This window comes from Otolemur garnettii, unplaced genomic scaffold (assembly GCF_000181295.1).
Source record: "Otolemur garnettii isolate 467f Iridium unplaced genomic scaffold, OtoGar3 scaffold00008, whole genome shotgun sequence".
Lineage (NCBI taxonomy): Eukaryota > Metazoa > Chordata > Mammalia > Primates > Galagidae > Otolemur > Otolemur garnettii.
The window spans coordinates 31,193,781-31,214,394 of record NW_003852403.1 but is presented as its reverse complement, the minus strand read 5'-3'; the positions used below and the strand labels follow the sequence as shown (position 1 = coordinate 31,214,394).

The 20,614-nt window shown below is 34.7% G+C and overlaps 1 protein-coding gene across 2 annotated transcripts in view; it reads left to right on the top strand.

Annotated features, from left to right (window-relative positions):
- PRKG1 (protein kinase, cGMP-dependent, type I) overlaps nt 1–20,614 on the top strand; it is a 1,243,017-nt gene that overhangs the window by 1,128,120 nt on the left and 94,283 nt on the right. For both annotated transcript variants that reach the window (XM_012801440.2, XM_012801439.2), the window contains exon 9: nt 6,707–6,781. In XM_012801440.2, the coding sequence (XP_012656894.1) occupies nt 6,707–6,781 (75 nt within the window). The remainder of the gene's footprint in view (nt 1–6,706; nt 6,782–20,614) is intronic.

Sequence of the window (20,614 nt, the reverse complement as noted above, 5' to 3'; positions counted from 1 at the left end):
TTATACCCTTTATTAAGATGTAATATATTCTTAACAGTTAAAGAATAAAAGTTAAAAAGAGCCAAAGATAAAACATGAAGCCAAGATTTATCACAAATGCTAAAATGATACAAATTTCAAGTTTGAAATAACATAAAAAAATCCTAGAATGATACAAGCCCAGATAATATTAACAATGTTTAGCTCAGGGGTGTGGAATTACAAGAAATCTTTTATTTCTCAGAGTTTTTCGGTGCCTTTCCAAATTTCAACATACATTATTACTATTGGACTCTCTCTTTCTGTTGTCACTCTCTCTTTCTTTTTCTCTCGAACACAAACGTAAGAGTGTGTGTGCAAACACACACACAATCTTAAAATCCAAAATTACACCATTCTGTTTAACGGATATAATAAGACTAGACAAATTAACAAAGCTTTTCTCTAGAGAAAACTGATTATATAGACATATTTTTTACATGAAAGCTTTGTCAACACTAAATTATTTTTTATTGCTGTTGTTCTTCAAAAGTCACAGTAAATACAATGGGAGGGTTCCTGAAATCAATTCTAAGCTTTTATTTTCTTTGGTTACTAGGCCAAATTGGATCATTATTTTCAAATTTTGGTATCTTTTAAAGCATAGAATTATAATCAAAACGTGGTGTGAATCAAATATATAATCCATTTTTCCTAATGAATGCTCCTCATGGCAGATATGGGGCTGTTGTTACCCAGTAAAGACATAGGCAAATGAGTGTTGAATTTTCTGTTGCAAATATAAACATATATGCAGGATAAAAATATAGTAGTAAGAAAACTATTTACTCATAAAGATGTTATTGCTTTCTTTGATGTTGTTATAAATATAATTTTTAGCATATTAAACTATTTTTATAGACACTATAGCCTTCCTTTTGATAAACATTCAACCACTCATCGCCTCCTACTTTCTATTTTAATTCTTTGTATCTTATTTGTAATATGAGACTACAAATGTCTTAAGGTTATACTATTTTCTCTTTGAATAATCTGCAATAGCTTCAATAGCCTCTTGTGGGTAGCGGGCATTGCATAAATACGTGAGTGTCTGGATGGATGGCTGGATAGATGGCTGGATGGCTGCATGGATGGCTGGATAACCAGAAAAATAGAGAGATGTTGGTTGGTTTTACTTTACTTGGGGTTCATTTTTCTCCAAAGTAACATATAGTCAAACAGTACTTGATAGTATAAACCAGTAAGAATTATCACTGTCTTAATTATTAAAAAAAAAACATAATAACAGTTGAAACCACAAAGTGAATCAACAGATTTTCTATATAAATGTACCAAAACAATGAAGGATGCCTCTAAAACCTTGGGCTCACTAAGTAACAAGTGTCTCGATCAATTTGGAGCACTAACTTTCTATATTTTTATATCAATATAGATTCTGGTTAACAAAGTGGACTGGTATGTTCTCTCTAAGAGGGCTTTGCCAAGGATTCTGATAATGCTTAATGATGATTGTGTTTAACACTATCGAAGTATTTGAAAGAATTTCTGATGTAAGATTTTACCTTGACTCTTCTTGACCTAGAGTGTAAGAAGAGTACCATTTTATTTAAGAGGATAACCAAGAAAAGAAAAAACCTGTTCTTAATAAGTTATAGGATTTTCTCTTACCTTATTTTGAATTTGAAAAGATTCTATTTTAGATTTTTCATACAGGATTCTTAAACACTGCATCAGAATGGAGGATAGGAGATCATGAGGATTAAATTAACTAAAATGCATTTATATATGTTACTGAATACTAACACAATTGATGACCATAAAATGTGTTTTTGGACACTTCTAAAGTAAAATATAAATGCCCTGCTTTTTAGTAGTGTGGTAATACTCATCTCTGATATTCAGAACGTTTTTCTAATAATTTAAAAGACCATTTTTCTCTAGATGAAGTCTCATTATATCGTGAGCAAAGAACAGAATTATACTGTCTTTAGACATACCATGGAGTAATCAGCTCCTTTTAGAAGAGTGTTTTGACTTAATAATGAAAACACCCCAATAATTTAAATTAATATCAGCTAAGTTGTGTCACCATAATGTTCTAAAATAGACCAATCACCTAGGATGAGAAACAGCTTTTTAGCTGCAGTTCCTTAAGGGGAGTTTCTATAACTGTTGTCCTTCTTGGGGTGAAAGGGTGAAAAGGAGGTTTCTCCTCCCTTCCTCTCTCCCTTCTTCTGTTCATTTTTCTCCCCTTTCTTTCTCTTTTCTCTTTTCTTCTTCCCTTTCTTCCCCTCACCACCTTGCAAGTAGGTGTAAACGACCAGCGTTAAACGTAAAAGGGGTTTCTCATTTGCTCTCTTTCAATATCTGTGTGCTCAACTGATAACATTTTACATACACACCCCCCTTAAAGAATTCTGCCAAGACTTGTAAAAATTGGATTTTCTATTCCACAAAATGTGATAGGAAATCATGCCAGCAATAGCGTGCATGCAGTAACGGTGTGCTGTGGAGAGGCCCTAAATCAAAGTCTCTTGCTCAATAATAAGTCTCTTGAACTTATCCTGAAATCAAATCTAGAATATGTGTGAAAAGTTGGTATTTCATTTTGCAGTGCTAAAATGTAACTTGTGTATGAATTGTGAGTTTGTTTAAAGAGAGAATATAAATATTTTCCTCTAAACACCTATATTTGCTATGAGATATAAATAATATGTATTTTATGGCTTCTACTTGTTCATTTGCAAGGGGTTTCAACAAAAAAGCTAATACTCAAGAAATCTCATAGGACCCAAATAAATATTTAGAAAGGCATCTGGTAACCTAAAGTAATGCTTTCCAAGTGTCTGATGATAGTACACGAAGATGGCAGGTGTTGCTATAGAGTGTCTGTGAGAGGGAAAAATAAAACACTAATTAGTTGATTTGTGTGCCAGGAGTGATAAATTCTATAACACCATCAATTATGGTTATCAAGTTGTCTTAAATTATTCATTGATCAATGCAGGGATACACAGAGAGTGGCAGTCATTTAGAACTAGTACTATGGCTTGAAAATTCTGTATTTTCTTAGACTTCTAGTTAAGTATAATGGTTGATTTATTGTTTGAAGAAACTTAGACTATCAGCAGGATGCATTTCTTTAATGTTTCAAAAAATGTTCTATTGTTTTGGCCAGGATTATCTTGTAAATAAAGATTACTTACAAAGGATATATGGTTTCGATTCCAAAACCCAGGATTACAGTCCTGGTAATTTTTATTTTAAAGATTACATTCCATATATTTAGTCTATAATCTAGAGTTCAAGTAAAGATGTTTGTAGGAATAGTTGTCACGCCCCTCCCTCCTGTGTGCATGGATGCACATTTTTGTCCATCTGTGATGAATGCATATCTGGTGACCTATTATTCACTGCGAAAATATTGCTGATGGAGTTTTTCGAAACAAAAGTAAATATAGATAATATTAAGTTAAAAATCAAGATATGAAATCATAGCTACTTTATGATTACAACTCTATAAGCAATGATAAGACTATGAGGGGAAAAAAGTAAACAGAAATACACAAAGATATCCTTACTCGTCCTTTATACTTATAGAGAAATATGGATGATTTTGTAATTTCTTCACTGTGTTTTATTTTTTCATAATCAAAAATCTATTACATTATACATGGAACTTAGAGGAAATTATTTCAAAGATAATGTTTATCATATTATTACAGGTCTTTTGTAGCACATACCATTTTCTCTGTTTGACAAATAGAAAGAAAAATAATAAATATTGGATCATAAGGGCTACATAGAAAATTCACATTTTAAATCAAGGACATTTAAGAAAACTTATGAAAAGAATCATGCCACCGATACTTTTGTTCATTCTTTTTTAATGTAATACATTTTGTAATACATTATGAGGCTTAAAACGTGAGGGTTTTGGTCCTACTAGGCTTATGTTATTCTAAACCTCATTAGCATAATTAGATGGGTTTTAAATCTCCACCTGGCTTCATTATAATTATTCTTTTTTTCATTTTTACAGTTTGTAAAATGGAATTGCAAACTAAATTTCAGAAAGTGATCTGTGGAGTTTAAATACTAGCTTATTGGACTGAACAAACAGTCTCAAATTAAAGGTCTCCACTCTTGTCAAATTTCCGTTAGTTTGCTCTCTGATTCTTTGGTAATCCACTCTCATACTTGAAGGGGCGTTAGCTCAAATAGATACCAGGAGGGAGCAGAATTTCTTTTTTTCTTTTTGAGACAGAGTCTCACTATGTCACCCTCGTTGGAGTGTCATGGCGTCATAGCTTACAGCAACTTCAAAATCTTGCTTTAAGCGATTCTCTTACCTCAGCCTCCCAAGTAGCAGAAACTACAGGAGCCCCACAACGCCTGGCTATTTTTTTTGTTGCAGTTGTCATTGTTGTTTAGCTGACCCAGGCTGAGTTCAAACCCGCCAGTCTAAGTGTATATGGCTGGCACCCTAAAGGCCACAGGCACTGAGCCAGGATCTCTTTTTAATCTTTGAACTCTCAGAATTACAATGAGTTTTAAATGTCCAAGAAATTTCTTAATGTATCTGAATGGATTTGAAACACTGTTAAGGGTTATTAACCTTTGGGTTTCCTACATAATAATCTTTGATTTCTCTCTCAATGTGTTTTCACAATATGTTGGATGTGGCTGTATGAAAATATCCCAGTATTATAAAGGATAGGAATAGTATTAGAGAGCATGGATTATAATTCTGACATGCTGCTACATTCCAGTCGTTTTGTACAAGTGACTTAAGCTCTCTGTACTTGTTTTCTTATTATCTATTTAACAGGAAATTAACCATACATTTTCTATATTTTATGGTGAAAGAAATATTAATTTTACTTTACATTATGAATCTATCTAATGTTGGAGAGTTTCTCCAAATTTAGATTTTCTTTAAATTTAGGTATGACCAAGACATTCTATGGGAAAGTCGAAAATTTTGGCATATAAAAAGCAATAGACAAATCATCTTCAGGCATTTTTCCTGACCACAGGAATGATATTTATCATTTATTTTATAACTGATAATACATTTTTAAAAAATGTATAGAGATTGCTGCTTATTATTCACTGAGCATTCATTAATTTGGCAGGAATTAATATTCATTACAGAAAACTTTATATTCTTGAATACGATTCCTGATTCCCTGGGCTTGTTCCTAATAATTTTCTGGAGTCTCTTTTTGTATAGAAATACTTAGAAGGCATTTGGCCCGGCATGCTAGTTACCCTGCCCCCAGATGAGATCATTACCCAAGGGTCTGAGATAACAACTGCTCCATCCCCCTCCAGCCCCAAGTAAGAAGTCATGTTCCCTTCACAGTTTTTTTTAAATATGTAGAAGCAATTAAGCAACATTTCAATTTTAAATCACTAAGCATCTTACTATGGAACGTGCATAATTCATTACTTAATACAACACACAAACCATTTACATGTTTCAAGATCATAGAGATTTGTAATTAAGTGTAATTTCTTTTAGCACTTTAAAAACTCTCCACCCACAGCTCAGATACTGCTAGGGATTGGACAATTATCTTTAATGCCCAGTGATTTGCATAGGAGGTGTAATGTGAGTTTTAGGAATGTGAAGAAAGATCGTCTGCTTTCAGTCAATCTTCACATAACTTTGGGCTAGTTTCTTTGAACTTCTTATGCTTTTAGTATTCTCATTTATAAAATGAAGATAATCATGCTAACCTATATAATCATACTAGTAAATACTTATTGCTATGTGTGGAATACACAAGGCAATGCCTGGCCTATGAGCACCATATAAGCGATCCCTGATTATTTTGTGAATTCTCAGACTTCTGAATTTAGATTTTAATCTTGTCTATGCTTTTAGTCTTTGGTGGTTGCCAAAATATAGTATGCAAGAGTTACTGTATCTCGTTACGTTCAGTAATTTTCAAGGGTGATTTTAGTATGAATGTGTGTACTCATGATGTTTTCTCTATAACATTTTATGTTGTAGCTATCTAATAGATGAGACTTCACTATATAAAATAAGTCAGAACACAGTTTTGCACACATAGTAGGATATTGGATAGATTAAGCAGTGAAGTTCTTCTTCCTTCTTCATGCTAAAGTATGTTTTTTCCCTCTCCAAAATGAGTTCAATTCTCAGTACTTTTGTCTTCTTAATTGTTTCCCTATCTTCTGCATACTTATTTTGATTTTGAAAGTTAGTTTACCTTTCATTAAGTGGAGATAATGATACTAGTTTTTTACAGGGAAAATATCACTACTGGATATGTTTCTTTTTCTTTTTTTGGTAGAGACAGAGTCTCACTTTATCATTCTCAGTAATTGAGTGCTGTGGCATCACACAGCCCACAGCAACCTCTAACTCCTGAGCTTAGGCAATTCTCTTGCCTCAGCCTCCCGAGTAGCTGGGACTACAGGCACCTGCCTCAACACCCTGGTATTTTTTTGTTGCAGTTTGGCTAGGGCTGGGTTTGAACCCACCACCCTCAGTATATGGGGCCAGCACCCTACCCACTGATCCACAGGTGCCGCCCCCTACTGGATATGTTTCTTAATAATGGATTTAGATTCAGTACTTGAATATATTTTTACTTAAGTGACTTTATAGTGTTCCACTAGATCATTGATGCGGTTGCTGTTGTTACTACCTTGTGCAAGATTTATCCTAATAACTGTGCCTTCCCTCTGACAGCTCTTTCAAGCATTTGATTGGAGGGCTGGATGACGTTTCTAATAAAGCGTATGAGGATGCTGAAGCTAAAGCAAAGTAAGTGACATTTTTTACCTTGGCCTTATTCTTGATTGTGTAAATGATTTTGAAAGGAAATCAGATAAATATTTTATTGTACTTAACCAAGCCCACCACTCTGCCAGAAAAAAACTAGTTACTTGAAAGGGAAAAGAAGCAATCCGTCTAAAGTTTTATTAAATAGTGTGCTTACTTAGTATGTCTCTGTTTAAATATCAAACCTGAATTTCCCTTCCCCAAAAGGGAAAATGTCTAGTTTAAAATCCGGCATAAACCATTGAATGTAAACATGTTATTTCTCCTACTGAAAATACTTTCTGAACAAATGATAGTTATGTTTAATAGTCATTTATGGAATGTTATGGGAAATAATTAGGCTAGAAATACTTCCCTGTGCAAATTCATCATTACTTTACCTTGAACTTCGAGGTTACTGGTCTGGGAATGGCATGAGATGGTAAATAGTCCATTAGGTTTCATGTTGTATTAAAAAATATAGTTCTGTCTATAAGGACAATTTGTTTTAAAATGAAACTTTGGGGAGGTAATGATTTGAAATAGTTTGAGATTAGCTTTCTCTGCATAATTTTTAAGTTACTCAAAAATAGTATCTATATAATTTTTCTCTCTTTCCACCAAAGCATTTTAGTATTTGATATCATACAGCACAACTGTAGAATTAAATTGAGAAAGAATAACATTAACTAGATCGTTCAATACAGAATTTAATTAGTCGGTTTGGTATTAACCTAAAAATCAAAAGAAATAAAAGACATTATTTTGCTTTGAGAATTTGTGAAAATGAAAAATTTGACCTATAGCTAACATATTAAGAACTATATTCCATGCTAACCCCATAAAATTATTAATTTCCGAAGTATGGATATGTTCACAATTTTTCCTCAATGTAGTTTGCTTTCATCCTTTTGAACTTAAGCCTTGAAGTCGAATGCCAGCAATGCCTTGTAAGGTTTGCTCGGGAAGTTACATTGGCCAGTCCTAACATTAAGCTTCGTGTGGTCCTTGGGACTGCTTATCCTCTATACAGTTAGCATTAATTGTTCTGGTTTTCTATAATAAGCTAAAGTGCTCCTTTATACCAAGTTTAGACTTTAGTTTGTGGTGTTAGTACTAATCTCACTGAGGTGGCAAAGGAGGCCTTTTAAATTACCTTGTCAGTTTAAAAGTGATAAAATGTCATTTTATAAAAGTTATGAAATGCTCTTTTATAAAAATTATATAAAGCCTTTTTTGGGCTTTATTCCTAAGGGAATATTTTTGCTATGCAAGAAAATTAATATTTATAATTTATGTAATTCTTTTTCTCAAAAAAAATATTCAGTTAAGAGCACCATGATTCACTTTATATATATAACATATACACACACACACATATATATACACATATCACATTATAAATAATTTTTTGTATCTAATGTGTATAAAGATATAATCTTATACATGATACAATTTAAATAACTTTATAATTATGACTTTACTTTAAAATACTATATACATATGTATATAAATATACATACGTATAAAAATATGTAAAGCAAATGGAAATAAACTTGAAAATGATCTAAAATCTATTTGAATAATTATTCTTAGCGTTACTAGAAAAAGTACAGGTTTTTTTAGACTAATGCGTTCTTGCTTCTTTAATCTATTTCTGTTTCTCTATGAAACTTTAGAGAGATTGACCAGTGGAATGTTTTGTAGAATTCCTATTTACTCCACCCAAAGTAGAGGCTAGTCACAGGATTCAACCTAGTTAGTGAGGGGAAGGGATTATGAATTAGCCTTATCTTCCTTAGCGTCCTCTGACTTTATAAAGATGACTGTACAATCTCATGATTTCGGGCCATTTATAATGGATTTGCACGTGCTTCAAGTAAAGAAATTAACACACCAAAATCCAGTTCAGACAATTGGAAGGTGGATATGGTAATGATCTTAATATTGGAAAAGAATCAATGCCTATGAAAAAGCTGAACCGAAACGAAGGCCAGAAGCCTTGGGTTCTGCTTCTGGCTTTGTAATTACCAGACAAGTGGTTTTGGTCGTGACTCTGAACACCTGTTTCTCAATCTCAGTTTTCACTCTTTTAAAATGGTGTTTTTGAGAGTTAATCGATGGTAATCAGTAAAAGATATTTTGTAAATTATAAGAGGCTTTAAAAGTGGAAGCCTTTGTTAATAGAAGAAATGGAAGCTATTGTTAATAGAAGAAATAGCTTGAAAGATATTTTAGTGCATTTGAGATGTGATTGGATGTACAGAAAATTATTTGATATTTATATGTAAAACAATTTTACTTGGGCACGAAGTCTTTAATGTTATGTAAGTAATATGCTCTTGAAAGTAAAGCTTGCCTAGAAAATATCAATAAATTTTTTTTTATAAAAACAATACCATTTTAGTTAATAGGAACAAAAAAGGGCAATAGGATGACAATCTTTATTAAGGTAGTTCCAAATATTATTATTTGACCTGTAGATTTCATAGATTATGACTCTAGCATTATATTCATAATTCTCTCTCACTTTTATTGAGGCATAATTACAAATAAAAATATGTACATTTCAGGTATACAACATGATTGCTATCTGTATAATTGTGAAATGATTACCACGGTCAAGCTAATTAACACATTCATCACCTTACCTAGTTAGTTATTCTTGTGTGGTGAGAAGGCTTAAGATATGTGTCTCAGCAAATTTCAACTGGGCCAGATTTGTTTGAATTTTCTCTTCAACTCCTCCTAAACCCAAATTAGTGCATGGTTTGGTATACATTCCTTAATATTGATTATTATTTAGAAAAAAGTAAAAATTTAATGAAAACAATGTCTGAAACCTTTAATCTCAGTTCCAGAGAGGTTGATGATGTGACCTTCATTCTCCCAAATAGCCAAACGAATAAATCCTGGAGAAGTTATTGTTAGGCTTTTTACCCTGTTAGCATTAGCTTGCTAATAAATAATTAAAGATTTCTGAAGTTGAAGGTATCTTTTAATTAGGCATCCTGTCACTCAGAGAAGGCAAATGTGAATTATTCCCTAGGGAAACCTTTTTAGTTGAACTAACAGGTCTAAACCTCTATTTGTATTAGCATTGTTGTCTCTCTCTATTGAATCCCTTCCCCATAAGTACATTGAAACTTCACTTTCTATTTAAGAGATTTAAACAGTTTGCCGACATTGCAGGAACGAAGAACAGACTCTAATTGATCTAAACTCCCTTGTTAATTCTGTTAATGCCTCTAAATTTCTATGTAGATCACAAAATCTGGAACTGAAAATTTAGAACTGAAGGCTTTACTTTACAAGCTTCATTTTTTTCTGACTTCCCTTGATTTTGTAAAATCCATAGAAGATGACATTATTATTTCCTAAAATCCATCTGAAAGTATTATGATATTTTATCCATATACAATCATCCTTGGTAATGTCTATTTTGAATATGCTCATTTGGTTAAGAAGAAGAAACAACGAAGGACTGGCTATAAAGAATGATAAAGGTGACACATTTAAAAGTACAAATGTGAGAGACTCCTTAGCTATCAGCACAGTCAGGTTCAAGGGCATAATGATTTCAAAAAATGTACAGATGATCCCTTTCTGAAAAACAATGACAAACATTTGGCTCAGGTAGCTGCTCTAGGAAGACTGACTGAAGAGAAATACTCCAGTGAAATGGTACTCACAGCTCTCCTCTGCAGGCTACATTCCTTCAGCCTGTCTCATGAGATGTATTTTCTACAAAGATAATTATTCTTGGCAGAAATTTTGCCTTTATGTTTAAGCTTCTCTTGATTGCTGTTAATTATTCACTGAGGGCTTCTCTGTTTAAAATATGAAGTTATAATCACAGAGACATTAGAAGAGACAGCATCAGATCAAAGTTAAAGATCATTAAATCTTATCTAAAGCAGAAAGTATCAGATGTGATGAAAGGAACATATCATTTCCCTTTGAACATACATATTCATTTAATAAACATTTAGAAATGTACTTATGAGTCTGGCATTGTGCTTTATAACAGAACACAGAATTTCCAATACTGCAGACTATCTTACAATATAGTGGGGAGACTGATACTAGATAATAATTCAATGATTATTTTTACTATTTAGTTCTGAGAACTATGATCATTCTTAGAGATTACACTGTTTGAGTACAGAGTTAAATCTCAATATTTATACCTTGCCTTGTAAAAATTGTAACCATCCAGAATTATTAAAAGAAAAAGTAAGTATTTTATTTCATGTTAAGTATTTCGGACATATAAGTGTAGCCTATATTGTAAATAAAATAAACTCAGGTTATGCTTTCATTGATGTCATCATTACTGAACACTGTGTTCAATAGTTACAGGTTAAAAAAAAAACTTCAAATAAAAAACCTATACATATATATTTCAACTTACCATGTTAATTTTATTACTTTATTACAAAAATCTCTAATATAAAAGATGCTCTCTTAGAAGGTCATTTACATTTGCCACAGTTATATTCCCTGAGAGGATCAAGCAGGTGAAGAAAAATTAAACAGTGATTTTTGTTGTAATGATATCTGTTTTTATTAAAATGTGCTTTTACTATTGCTGGAAATAATATGGCACCATAGAGAAAGAAAAAACATTTAAATCAGACATAGCTGATATTACCTATCTTTGGGCTTTAAAGCCTATTTAGAGTACACTTAAAATTTTATGTCTTGGTTTGTCCTATTTATTGCCATCATTTTATAAACATTTGTAATTCTATTTTATTCTCTTCATAAACATTATTTTAACAGTGTCTGTTTATGCAATGAATGAAAACCCAGTATTCTAGACTAATTCAAGTTGTAGTAATGTTGCTTTAATTTATTTTGCTTTGGAAGATAAGATCTTGATAACTTCTTTTAAAAGACAGCACCAAACAACAAATAACACCTTCATATCTGGCCCATTTAGGAGTCTTTTCCAAAAAAGTTCTATGTAATGGCACTCATAGAAAAGGGGACAGTGTAGTTTATCATTTGGTTCAGCTTCCCTCCTGACACTGGAGGGATCTATACCTAAGCTCTCCAATTGAGAAGTTCTAACAGCTATATGAATATAGATTTGCACATGCATTTAGTTATAATCTAAGTTAATGACACCCAATAATGTTCTCCACAAGACACTCGTTCTCATGTCAAAATCTGTATAAGGCCTCCAAATGAGAATAGTCATATCTGTTTTAATCTACAATATTCCTTGGTATCCATATAAATTTAAAGACCCTCTGAAATGACTTTGCAACTCAACCAGCATCACTCACATTCATTCCCTTCCTTATATGCATTCATTTATTCAACACATATTTTCTGTGTGCCTACATAATACCACATATAAAACCATGAATTAAATAGACATGCTCCTTACCTTCATAGAGCTTATGCTCCAGTGATGGAGAGAAGTAGACACTAGTCATTTTGCAAAGGCTTCTTGGGGGAAGTGATTTGGCTTGGTGCTGGCTAGAGAATTAGTTGGTACTAACTAGGAAAGGAGATACATAGAGCATTCTAAACAGAAGAACATAATGTGAAAAGCCCCTCAGGTAGGAAATATCATTGAATACTCAAGCATCCAAAGTACCACTATGTCCAGTGCTTAGAACATAAAGAAAAAAGAGGTCAGTACAGAGAGAATGGCAGAAACCAGACCTTCCAAGCCTTTGTAGGCCATGGTAAGAAATTGGGGAAATGATTTCAGACTTCTAAACTGGCAAATGACATGAGTTTATTTATATTATAAATGGGCATTCTTCTGTCTGTTAGTGGAGGGTGTAAAGTAAAATGGGGAGAACAATTAGAATACTTTTCAAGTTAAAGTTGATGGTAGACATGACTAGAGTGGGGGAAGTGTGAAAAGAAAACAATATTTGAAGAATATTCAGGTGGCAAAGCCAACAGTCTTCTTCAAGAAGTACATAAAATGGTGAATAAGGAGTAACGTCAGGACAGTGCAGGGATTTTTGTTCTAAAAATTAGAGGAAGGTCTTCACTAAGATAAAGAAAGATTGCATGGTTACCAAGTTTGGAGAGTGGGATAATCATGAAGTGATTTTTGGGTAAGTTAAATATGAGGTACTTAGGCAGGTCTGGAGCTCAGAGAAGAGGTTAGTTTGAATTTGAGGATAATAAACATCTGATTGTAGATGACAATTGAAGGTGTGGATGAGATCAAAAATAGAGAATGAGAAGACCATGGCTCTGAGGATTGATTCTTGGGGAATGTTAGCATTTGAAAGTTAGAAAAGAAAAAGAATTTGGTTCTCACCCAATACCCATGGCCCCTGAAAAGAGACTGAGAAGGGATGGAAAGTAGAAGGAACACCAGCCACATGTGGCGTCAAAAAAGTCAAGAACAGGGTTTGGTTCATTCAGCTGCTATAACAAAATACCACAAACGGAGTTGTTTCTTAACAATAGAAATTTATTCCTCACAGTTCTAGAGGCTGGGAAGTAGACGACCAAGGTACTGGTGGATTCAGTGTCTGCCTATTTCCTGGTTTATAGACAGATATCTTCTTGGTAGAATCTTACTTGGCAGAGGGGATAATGAGCTCTCTGTGGTCTCTTTTATAAGAGCACTAATCCCATAAATAAGGGTTTGCCTTCATACCCAATAACCTCACAAAGTCTCTACCTAACAACACCATCAGAATGGGGATTAGGTTTCAACCTAATACATTTTGAGGGGGTACAATCTGTAACAGTGTGTTTTAAGAACAGAGGAGACATCCCAGCACACTGGGAGGCTGAGGCAGGTGAATTGCTTGAGCTCAGGAGTTCAAGACCTGCCTGAAGAAGAGCGAGACCTTGTCTCTAAAAATAGCTGGGCATTGTGGTGAGTGCCTGTAGTCCCAGCTACTGGGGAGGCTGAGGAAAGAGAATCACTTGAGCTCGAGAATCACTTGAGCTCAAGAATCTGAGGTTGCTGTGAGCTATGACACCACAGGACTCAATCCAGACTGACTGAGTGAGACTCTGTCTCAAAAGAAAAAAAATGGTGGAGAAGGCAATGATAGTGTGTATTGTTGAGATTTCTGGTTTGTTAGTTAACAATTGCTGATTGAATTTAGCAAAACATTCATTTCTTTTCTTTTTCTTTTGAGACAGACTCTCATTTTGTCACCCTCAGTAGAGTGCTGTGGCATCACAGCTCACAGCAACCTCAAACTCTTAGACTTAAGCAATTCTCTTGCCTCAGCCTCCAAAGTAGCTGAGACTATAGGTGCCTGCCATAATGCCTGGCTATTTATTTAGGGATGAGGTCTCTCTGTGGCTCAGTCTGGTCTTGAACTCCTGAGCTCAAGCAATCCACCCACTTCAGCCTCCTAGAGTACTAAGATTACAGGCATGAGCCACTGTGCCCAGCCTATTTTTATTTTAGAATGGAACCTCCTAAACATGGGCTGAAAATGAATCTGATTATCAGGAAAAAAGAGTCAATGAGCTTATACCACATAATAAGAAAGTTCAAGTAAAATATCTAGAAATGTATAAGTGGAAGGTTATGACTCTTTAGTACTGAGTGAGTTGTAAACATGTTAAATCCAGTAGAAAGGGAGTAAGTTTAAAACTGACTAAGTGAGGTTCAGGACCTTTCAGCATTCATAGATAAAAGCAAACATCTTCAAAGGTTAAAAGCCAGACCATCTCCATGGATAAGATTTACAGCATTTCATGATATGATATCATAGTTAAGAAGTTCTTCACACTTCTTTCTTATGGTAGGTAACATTCTTTTAAGTATTGCCCTCTCTCTAAAGAAACTATAAAAATAATAAATTATCAGCTTGGCACCCATAGCACAGTGGTTACAGTGCCAGCCACGTACACCAAGGTTCAAACCCAGCCTGGGCCTGCTAAACAACAATGACAACTGCAACAACAAAATAGCCGGGTTTTGTAGCAGGTGCTTGTAGTCCCAACTACTTCAGAGGCCGAGGCAAGAAAATCACTTAAGCCCAAGAGTTTGAAGTTGCTATGAGCTATGACACTACAGCACTCTACCGAGGGCAACATAGTAAACTCTGTCTCAAATAAATAAATAAATAAAATAATAATAAGTTATCCTATGAGGAGTAAAAAGACGTTCTTAACATCTTAGTATAATTGTACATAAGCTCATTTTCCTCCAAGTATAACATAAGCCTTCCGAGCGCAGAGAGGAAAGAGGCACCCAAACCATGGATACCCCCAAATTGCCAAAACCTTAATAAAAAGTCACTTTGGATTCACCACTGTGTCCTGCCCTGCTCTTCTCTCTGTGCATTTTAAATGTATCCATTTGTTCTCTGCCCTCTCTCCAAAAAACATTTGTAGTATTTTAATAGATTACCAAAGAAAAAACATGGAAAATAAACAATAAAGATGTTACTATGGTGGTGAGCCAGAGAAAAGGCTCATTTACCAAATGGAGCCCTTACCATCAGTGCAGGAAAAGAGAGAGATGTGCAAAGTCACTGGAGACTTGCTGCCACTCATCAGTGAAGAGTGATAGTTACCACCTCTCCACACTCTGACTCTCGGAAAGAACTATCAAGAATATTGCCTGTCCATGGAATATTCTTTGGCTTTGCAATGGAATAGTCTATAAATATTTTACTCTTATTTCCATAAGTAGACCTTATTAATTTTAAGCTCTCTTGTTTATAAAGTTATTTGAAAAGGAACACGTTAGTCTGTCTGATATTCTCAGGATTGCTTTTGGTGGTGGGCCTTGGTTGACCACTATGACAGCAGTGGCAGATGCCTTCTCATCACATGTCATTAGCAGAGACAACACTGTACTTGCTCAGTGTGCTTGTCACGGGGAGGCTGCTCTTCCCTGCTGATGTGGCTCAGGCTTTTGAAAATTCACTCATCAAATACCTCCCAAAGCATGAGGCTAGCAAATCAGAAGCAAGGTTTGTAATCAGGGGTGTCCAACCTGTAGCCCCCAAGCCATCTACAAATTGTATAAGGAGTTTTTTCTTTTCTTTCTTTCTTTTTTTTTTTTTTTTTTTTGAGACAGCGTCTCATGCCTTGGGTAGAGTGCCATGGCATTGAAGCTCACAGCAACCTCAAACTCAGGGACTTAAACAATTCTCTGGCTTCAGCTTCCCAAGTAGCTGGGACTTCAGCTGCCCACCATGACGCCTGGCCATTTCTTCTGTTGCAGTTATCATTGTTGTTCTAGCTGGCCCCGGCCTGGGTTCAAACCCACCAGCCTCATTGTACATGGCCAGTGCCCTACCCACTGAGCTACGGGCACTGTCATGAGGAATGTTTTCATTATTTGTGGTAGCGGATGGAGTTGCTCTTCTGAACAAACTGAATTTGAACTTTGGGCCTTTATTATTAGTGTTTTCCTTATAGGCATTTTAGAATAAAAATATTAATATTCCTACAATCTTATCAACAATTTACTTAAAACAACTCAGTCTGAATCTAAGCATTTCTCAGGGAACTGAGCCTGGAAAATTGTTTGTCCCCCTGTGGAAAGAATTCAAGAGAGCAATATCCTGTTCTAACATGAGAACTATATGTCAATTAAATGGAAAAAAAAACCATCAGTGAGAATGGCATTATGAGACAATCCTCAAACCAGAATTAGGACTTGCTGACCACCTGTAGGCTAAGAAGTCTGATGAAGCCCCATTCTGGACAATAAAAACTATTTTCTGTTTTACTACAGGGAAAAATATAGGAGACTTGAAAATTTTCAGCAGTTGACCCTGATGTGACACATTGGCTTTCAGCCTTTCAAGAGCTGTTTGTTTTCTAAATTCCAGAACATGTAATCAGGGAGGAAGAAGCCCAGAACAGTTTCTAAGGCCACCAGTGCTAATAGATAAATAAACACGTCAGTGAGATTTGTGGCTACAGAGAGCATCTAAGCAAATTTCTCTTTCACATGCAGTGAGACCAATTCGGTGGCTATTTTAAAAAATGGTTTTCAGGATAAAACTACTTGGCCTTGGATAGGAGTGTATTTTTTTCTATGTAAAAATTTTAAAACTCTCAAAGGCCGTTTGCTAATTTCTTCTCGGCAGCATTTCTGTTTGAAACTCCCTAAGTAGCAAGACTTTGTAACTGTGGATCCTCATATGTCCCTGCATGCGACCTTTTCTGATAGAAAGATCAGAGGACTAAATAGATAATTGAACATTCTAGTGCTGCCGACTTGCTTGGTGAAAATAGACAAGCCATTTTATTGCCAACCCCATTTCCTTCTTCTAAAGAGGTAAGATGATTCCCTTCCACCATTTCTGTATTAACTAGTGACAATTGACAATTGCTTTCAAAATACCAAGAGCTCTTTAACCTCTGTTAAAGAGGTTAAAATTAGTTTGGTCCCATCTGGCAATTAATTTGTTCTTTTGGGAACCCCAAGCTTCCGTAGAAATTAGTGCAAACCAAAGCATACATCTTTTCGGTATGCTTGATGTTCTAAAGCCTATTTGAGATATGATAGTTTAAAGGAATCAGAAAGGCATCATACTTAGTATCAACCTATGTACTTAAGGTAGCTTCAATTGGAAAATAATAATCTCCAGCTAAAATGCCTTTTCTTACATGAAGGCAGTCTATCATAGAAGTGAACACAGCCTATGGCATAATTCTAAAGATGCTTTGCATATGAGTTTGAGCCATTCTAGAGAAAACGTTTGAACCTAGTAAAAACAAAGCTATTTAGGTGGCAAGAGGCATGTTATGGGGGGGTTGGAGTGTGGGTCTTCTCTGCAGCACTGCCCCTAACTTCTCCGTGTGAAATTTAATGAGTGCCTTCGCTGCTCCAGCATTGTCTCCTCATCTATAAAATGACGATTTCAAAATCCTTCCTAGTTTTTATCTTTGGGCTTCTAAAATGCTCCCAATGTGCATACCAAGCAGGCATTCTTTTAGAAGCATAACTCCCTTTTATATAAGTAATACTTTCACCTTTGCTTATTTTCTAAAGTTATAAAGGCATCTTCTTGGCTATAAACAAAAACCAGACTCTTAAGGATCATGGAATACGTTGTGGGTCTGTATTTTAACAAAGGTCACTAAATTATGTTCTTTCCTCTTATAATCTAAAAGTCTGGCTGTGAAGGTACATACTTTCCTTACAATATCTACATCCAATGTAATGCATTTTCAAAGTATATTTTGATAATTCATAGGAGTTAAATGGGTTAGCCTTTAGAAACAGCATTTTTCATTGTAATCATTATACATGCAATTTTCTCTTTCCAATATGACATTTAGATAGGACGATAAACCATGCTATCTTTCAATAAAATACCATTAGAAAATTATAGAGTACCTTTGAAACTGGAACATGATATACTAATATTTCCCACAAGAATGTATTTAGAAAGGACAGATTTTAAAATAATGAATTTAACAGGTAGCATAAATCATTTTGGTACAACAGATATAAAAGACCATATTAATTTACTGGTTTAAATTGTTGTTTGAGTAAGATGACATATAGAAGTGAAACACGGCTAGTGCTCAGAGACATTTACGTGTATTACACTATTCTCCGGCCATGCACAGTTGCAAACATTAGTCAACGTTTTATAAACTCTATTATTTACTTCAGGCAACCAGCCTGAAGTACATCAGACATGTACAGATACAAAACAAAAGCCATTACACAAATATTCAAAACCTGCAGAAACATTTTAGGCCAACTAAATAGGCTACTGATGAAGCATATTGAAGAGTAATAACCCTAATGTCCTCGCAAAGGGCATAAAGAAGGCATCTTCTTAAAATGAAGAATTTATGACCACTCTCAGTGGATGTGGCAAAGTACGACTCCTCAGATCTGTAAGAAATTCCTCATCAGTTTTTCTACGTTTTTGTGGAAATGACACTGACAATTTTTTTCAGCACACCTTCTCTATTATGCCACTAATATAGGTTTATCAAAATGTTACAATATCGTTCAAGGAGCTGTTTTCCCAAATCGTTTCCTTGCTCACTAGGCTAACGAACAGGTTATTCTTGTATAATCTGTTCTATGAGGTTCATGGTTTTTCCTCTAAAGCCCCTTACCTTTAACAGATTACTCAAACAAGTAAATTAATGAAAGAATATACTTTTGTCATTATAACAACTCTGAATTTGAAATGGGCTCTCAGACGTTGCCTTGACGTTAAACACAAAGGCCTTTGAAGAGAGGACACCTGTATAAGCAGATGATGCCTTTTGAGGGGCAGCATGCGTAAGGAGAGGGATCAGCCCCTTTCTTCAGAAATCTATGGACACACACACTGATTAATATTAATATTCTCTTCTGCGCTGACAGGAGGGATCAGAGCAATAACTTTCTATGCCAATGAATGTAGGGGATCAGGGAGGGAGTTCAAGAAAACAGGAATGTAAGAGCAGCTTTTAATTACTCAGCAAGGTGTGATTACCATACCTCATTTTTTAAAAACCAAAGATACCTTATAAAACTAGAGCATTAAAAATAATTGAGTTATACCAGTTATGTTTTTCTACATTATATTTTTAGCTGTTTATCGCATTCATAAGCCACACTGAGAAATCATAAAAAGTAAGAATGGGCTTTCTTCTAAGAAGCACACATATTCTCAGCAACTAAAAAGATAATATTCAAAAGCAGGAAGATCTTATTTTTTTTTGTTCCTTAGTAGAACCCCACAGATGAGGCACATTATTTGCTTTATATAATTTCTTTTTTGTCTATATTGTTATTTAAATACATCTATAACATTTTATAATTGACAAATAATAAATGTACATCTTTGCAGTGAAGTTTCTATACACATAATGTATAGTGATGAGATCTGGCTCTCTGGCATATCCATCGTCTCAGATATTTATCATGTGTTTGTGTTAAGAACAGTCAATGTTTACCTTTCAGCTGTTTGAAATTACATAATATATTATTGTTAGATGTCGTCGTCCTACAGTGGCATAGAACACCAGAGCTCATTCCTTCCACCTTGCTGTAATTTTGTCTTTAACAAATCTCTGATCCTTGTTCCGCCCTACCCTCGCTAGCCTCTAGTATCCTCAGTTCTACTTTTTACTTCTATGGCAGTGGTTCTCAACCTGTGGGTCACAACAACCCCTTTGTAACAATGAAAATATATCGTGGCATTAGGAAGGTTGAGAACCACTGTATGGGATCAAATTTTTGTTTAGTTTCCCCAGGTGAATGAGAACATGTGCTTTTAACTTTCTCTTCTTGGTTTATCTCTCTTAACATAATGCCCTCCAGTTCCATCCATGTTGTCTTAAATGACTGGATTTCATTCTTTTTACAGGAGATATCTTTCCATTTTTTTATACTTTCTTTGGTTCCTTTCATATGGTTAAACAGTATTCCACTGGGCATATGAACACTGATATGCCACATTTTCGTTATACACTCATCTTGGCTGTTTCACACCTTGGCTGTTGTGAATTGTTCTTCAATCAACATGAGGGTGCAGATGCCTCTTAGATGTTTCATTGCTTTGAATAAGTGCCCAGTACGGAGATTTCTGGATGATATTGTAATTTTATTTTTAGGTTTTAAACTAATGTCCATTCTGGTCTTCACAGTGGCTGTAATAGTTTACATACTCACCAGGGGGGCATGAATGCCCTTTTCTTCACATCCTTTGCAGTATTTGCTGTTTTTCTCTTTTTGATAACAGCTCTTCCAACAGCGCTGAGATAACATCTTATCGTGGTTTGGACTTGGATTCCCCTAATGATTAATGAATGATGTTGAGCATTCTTTTCATATGCTACGTGAAATGTCTTCCTTAGAGGAATGTCTGTTCAGATCATTTGCCCATTTTTAAGGATTTTTTTTTTTTT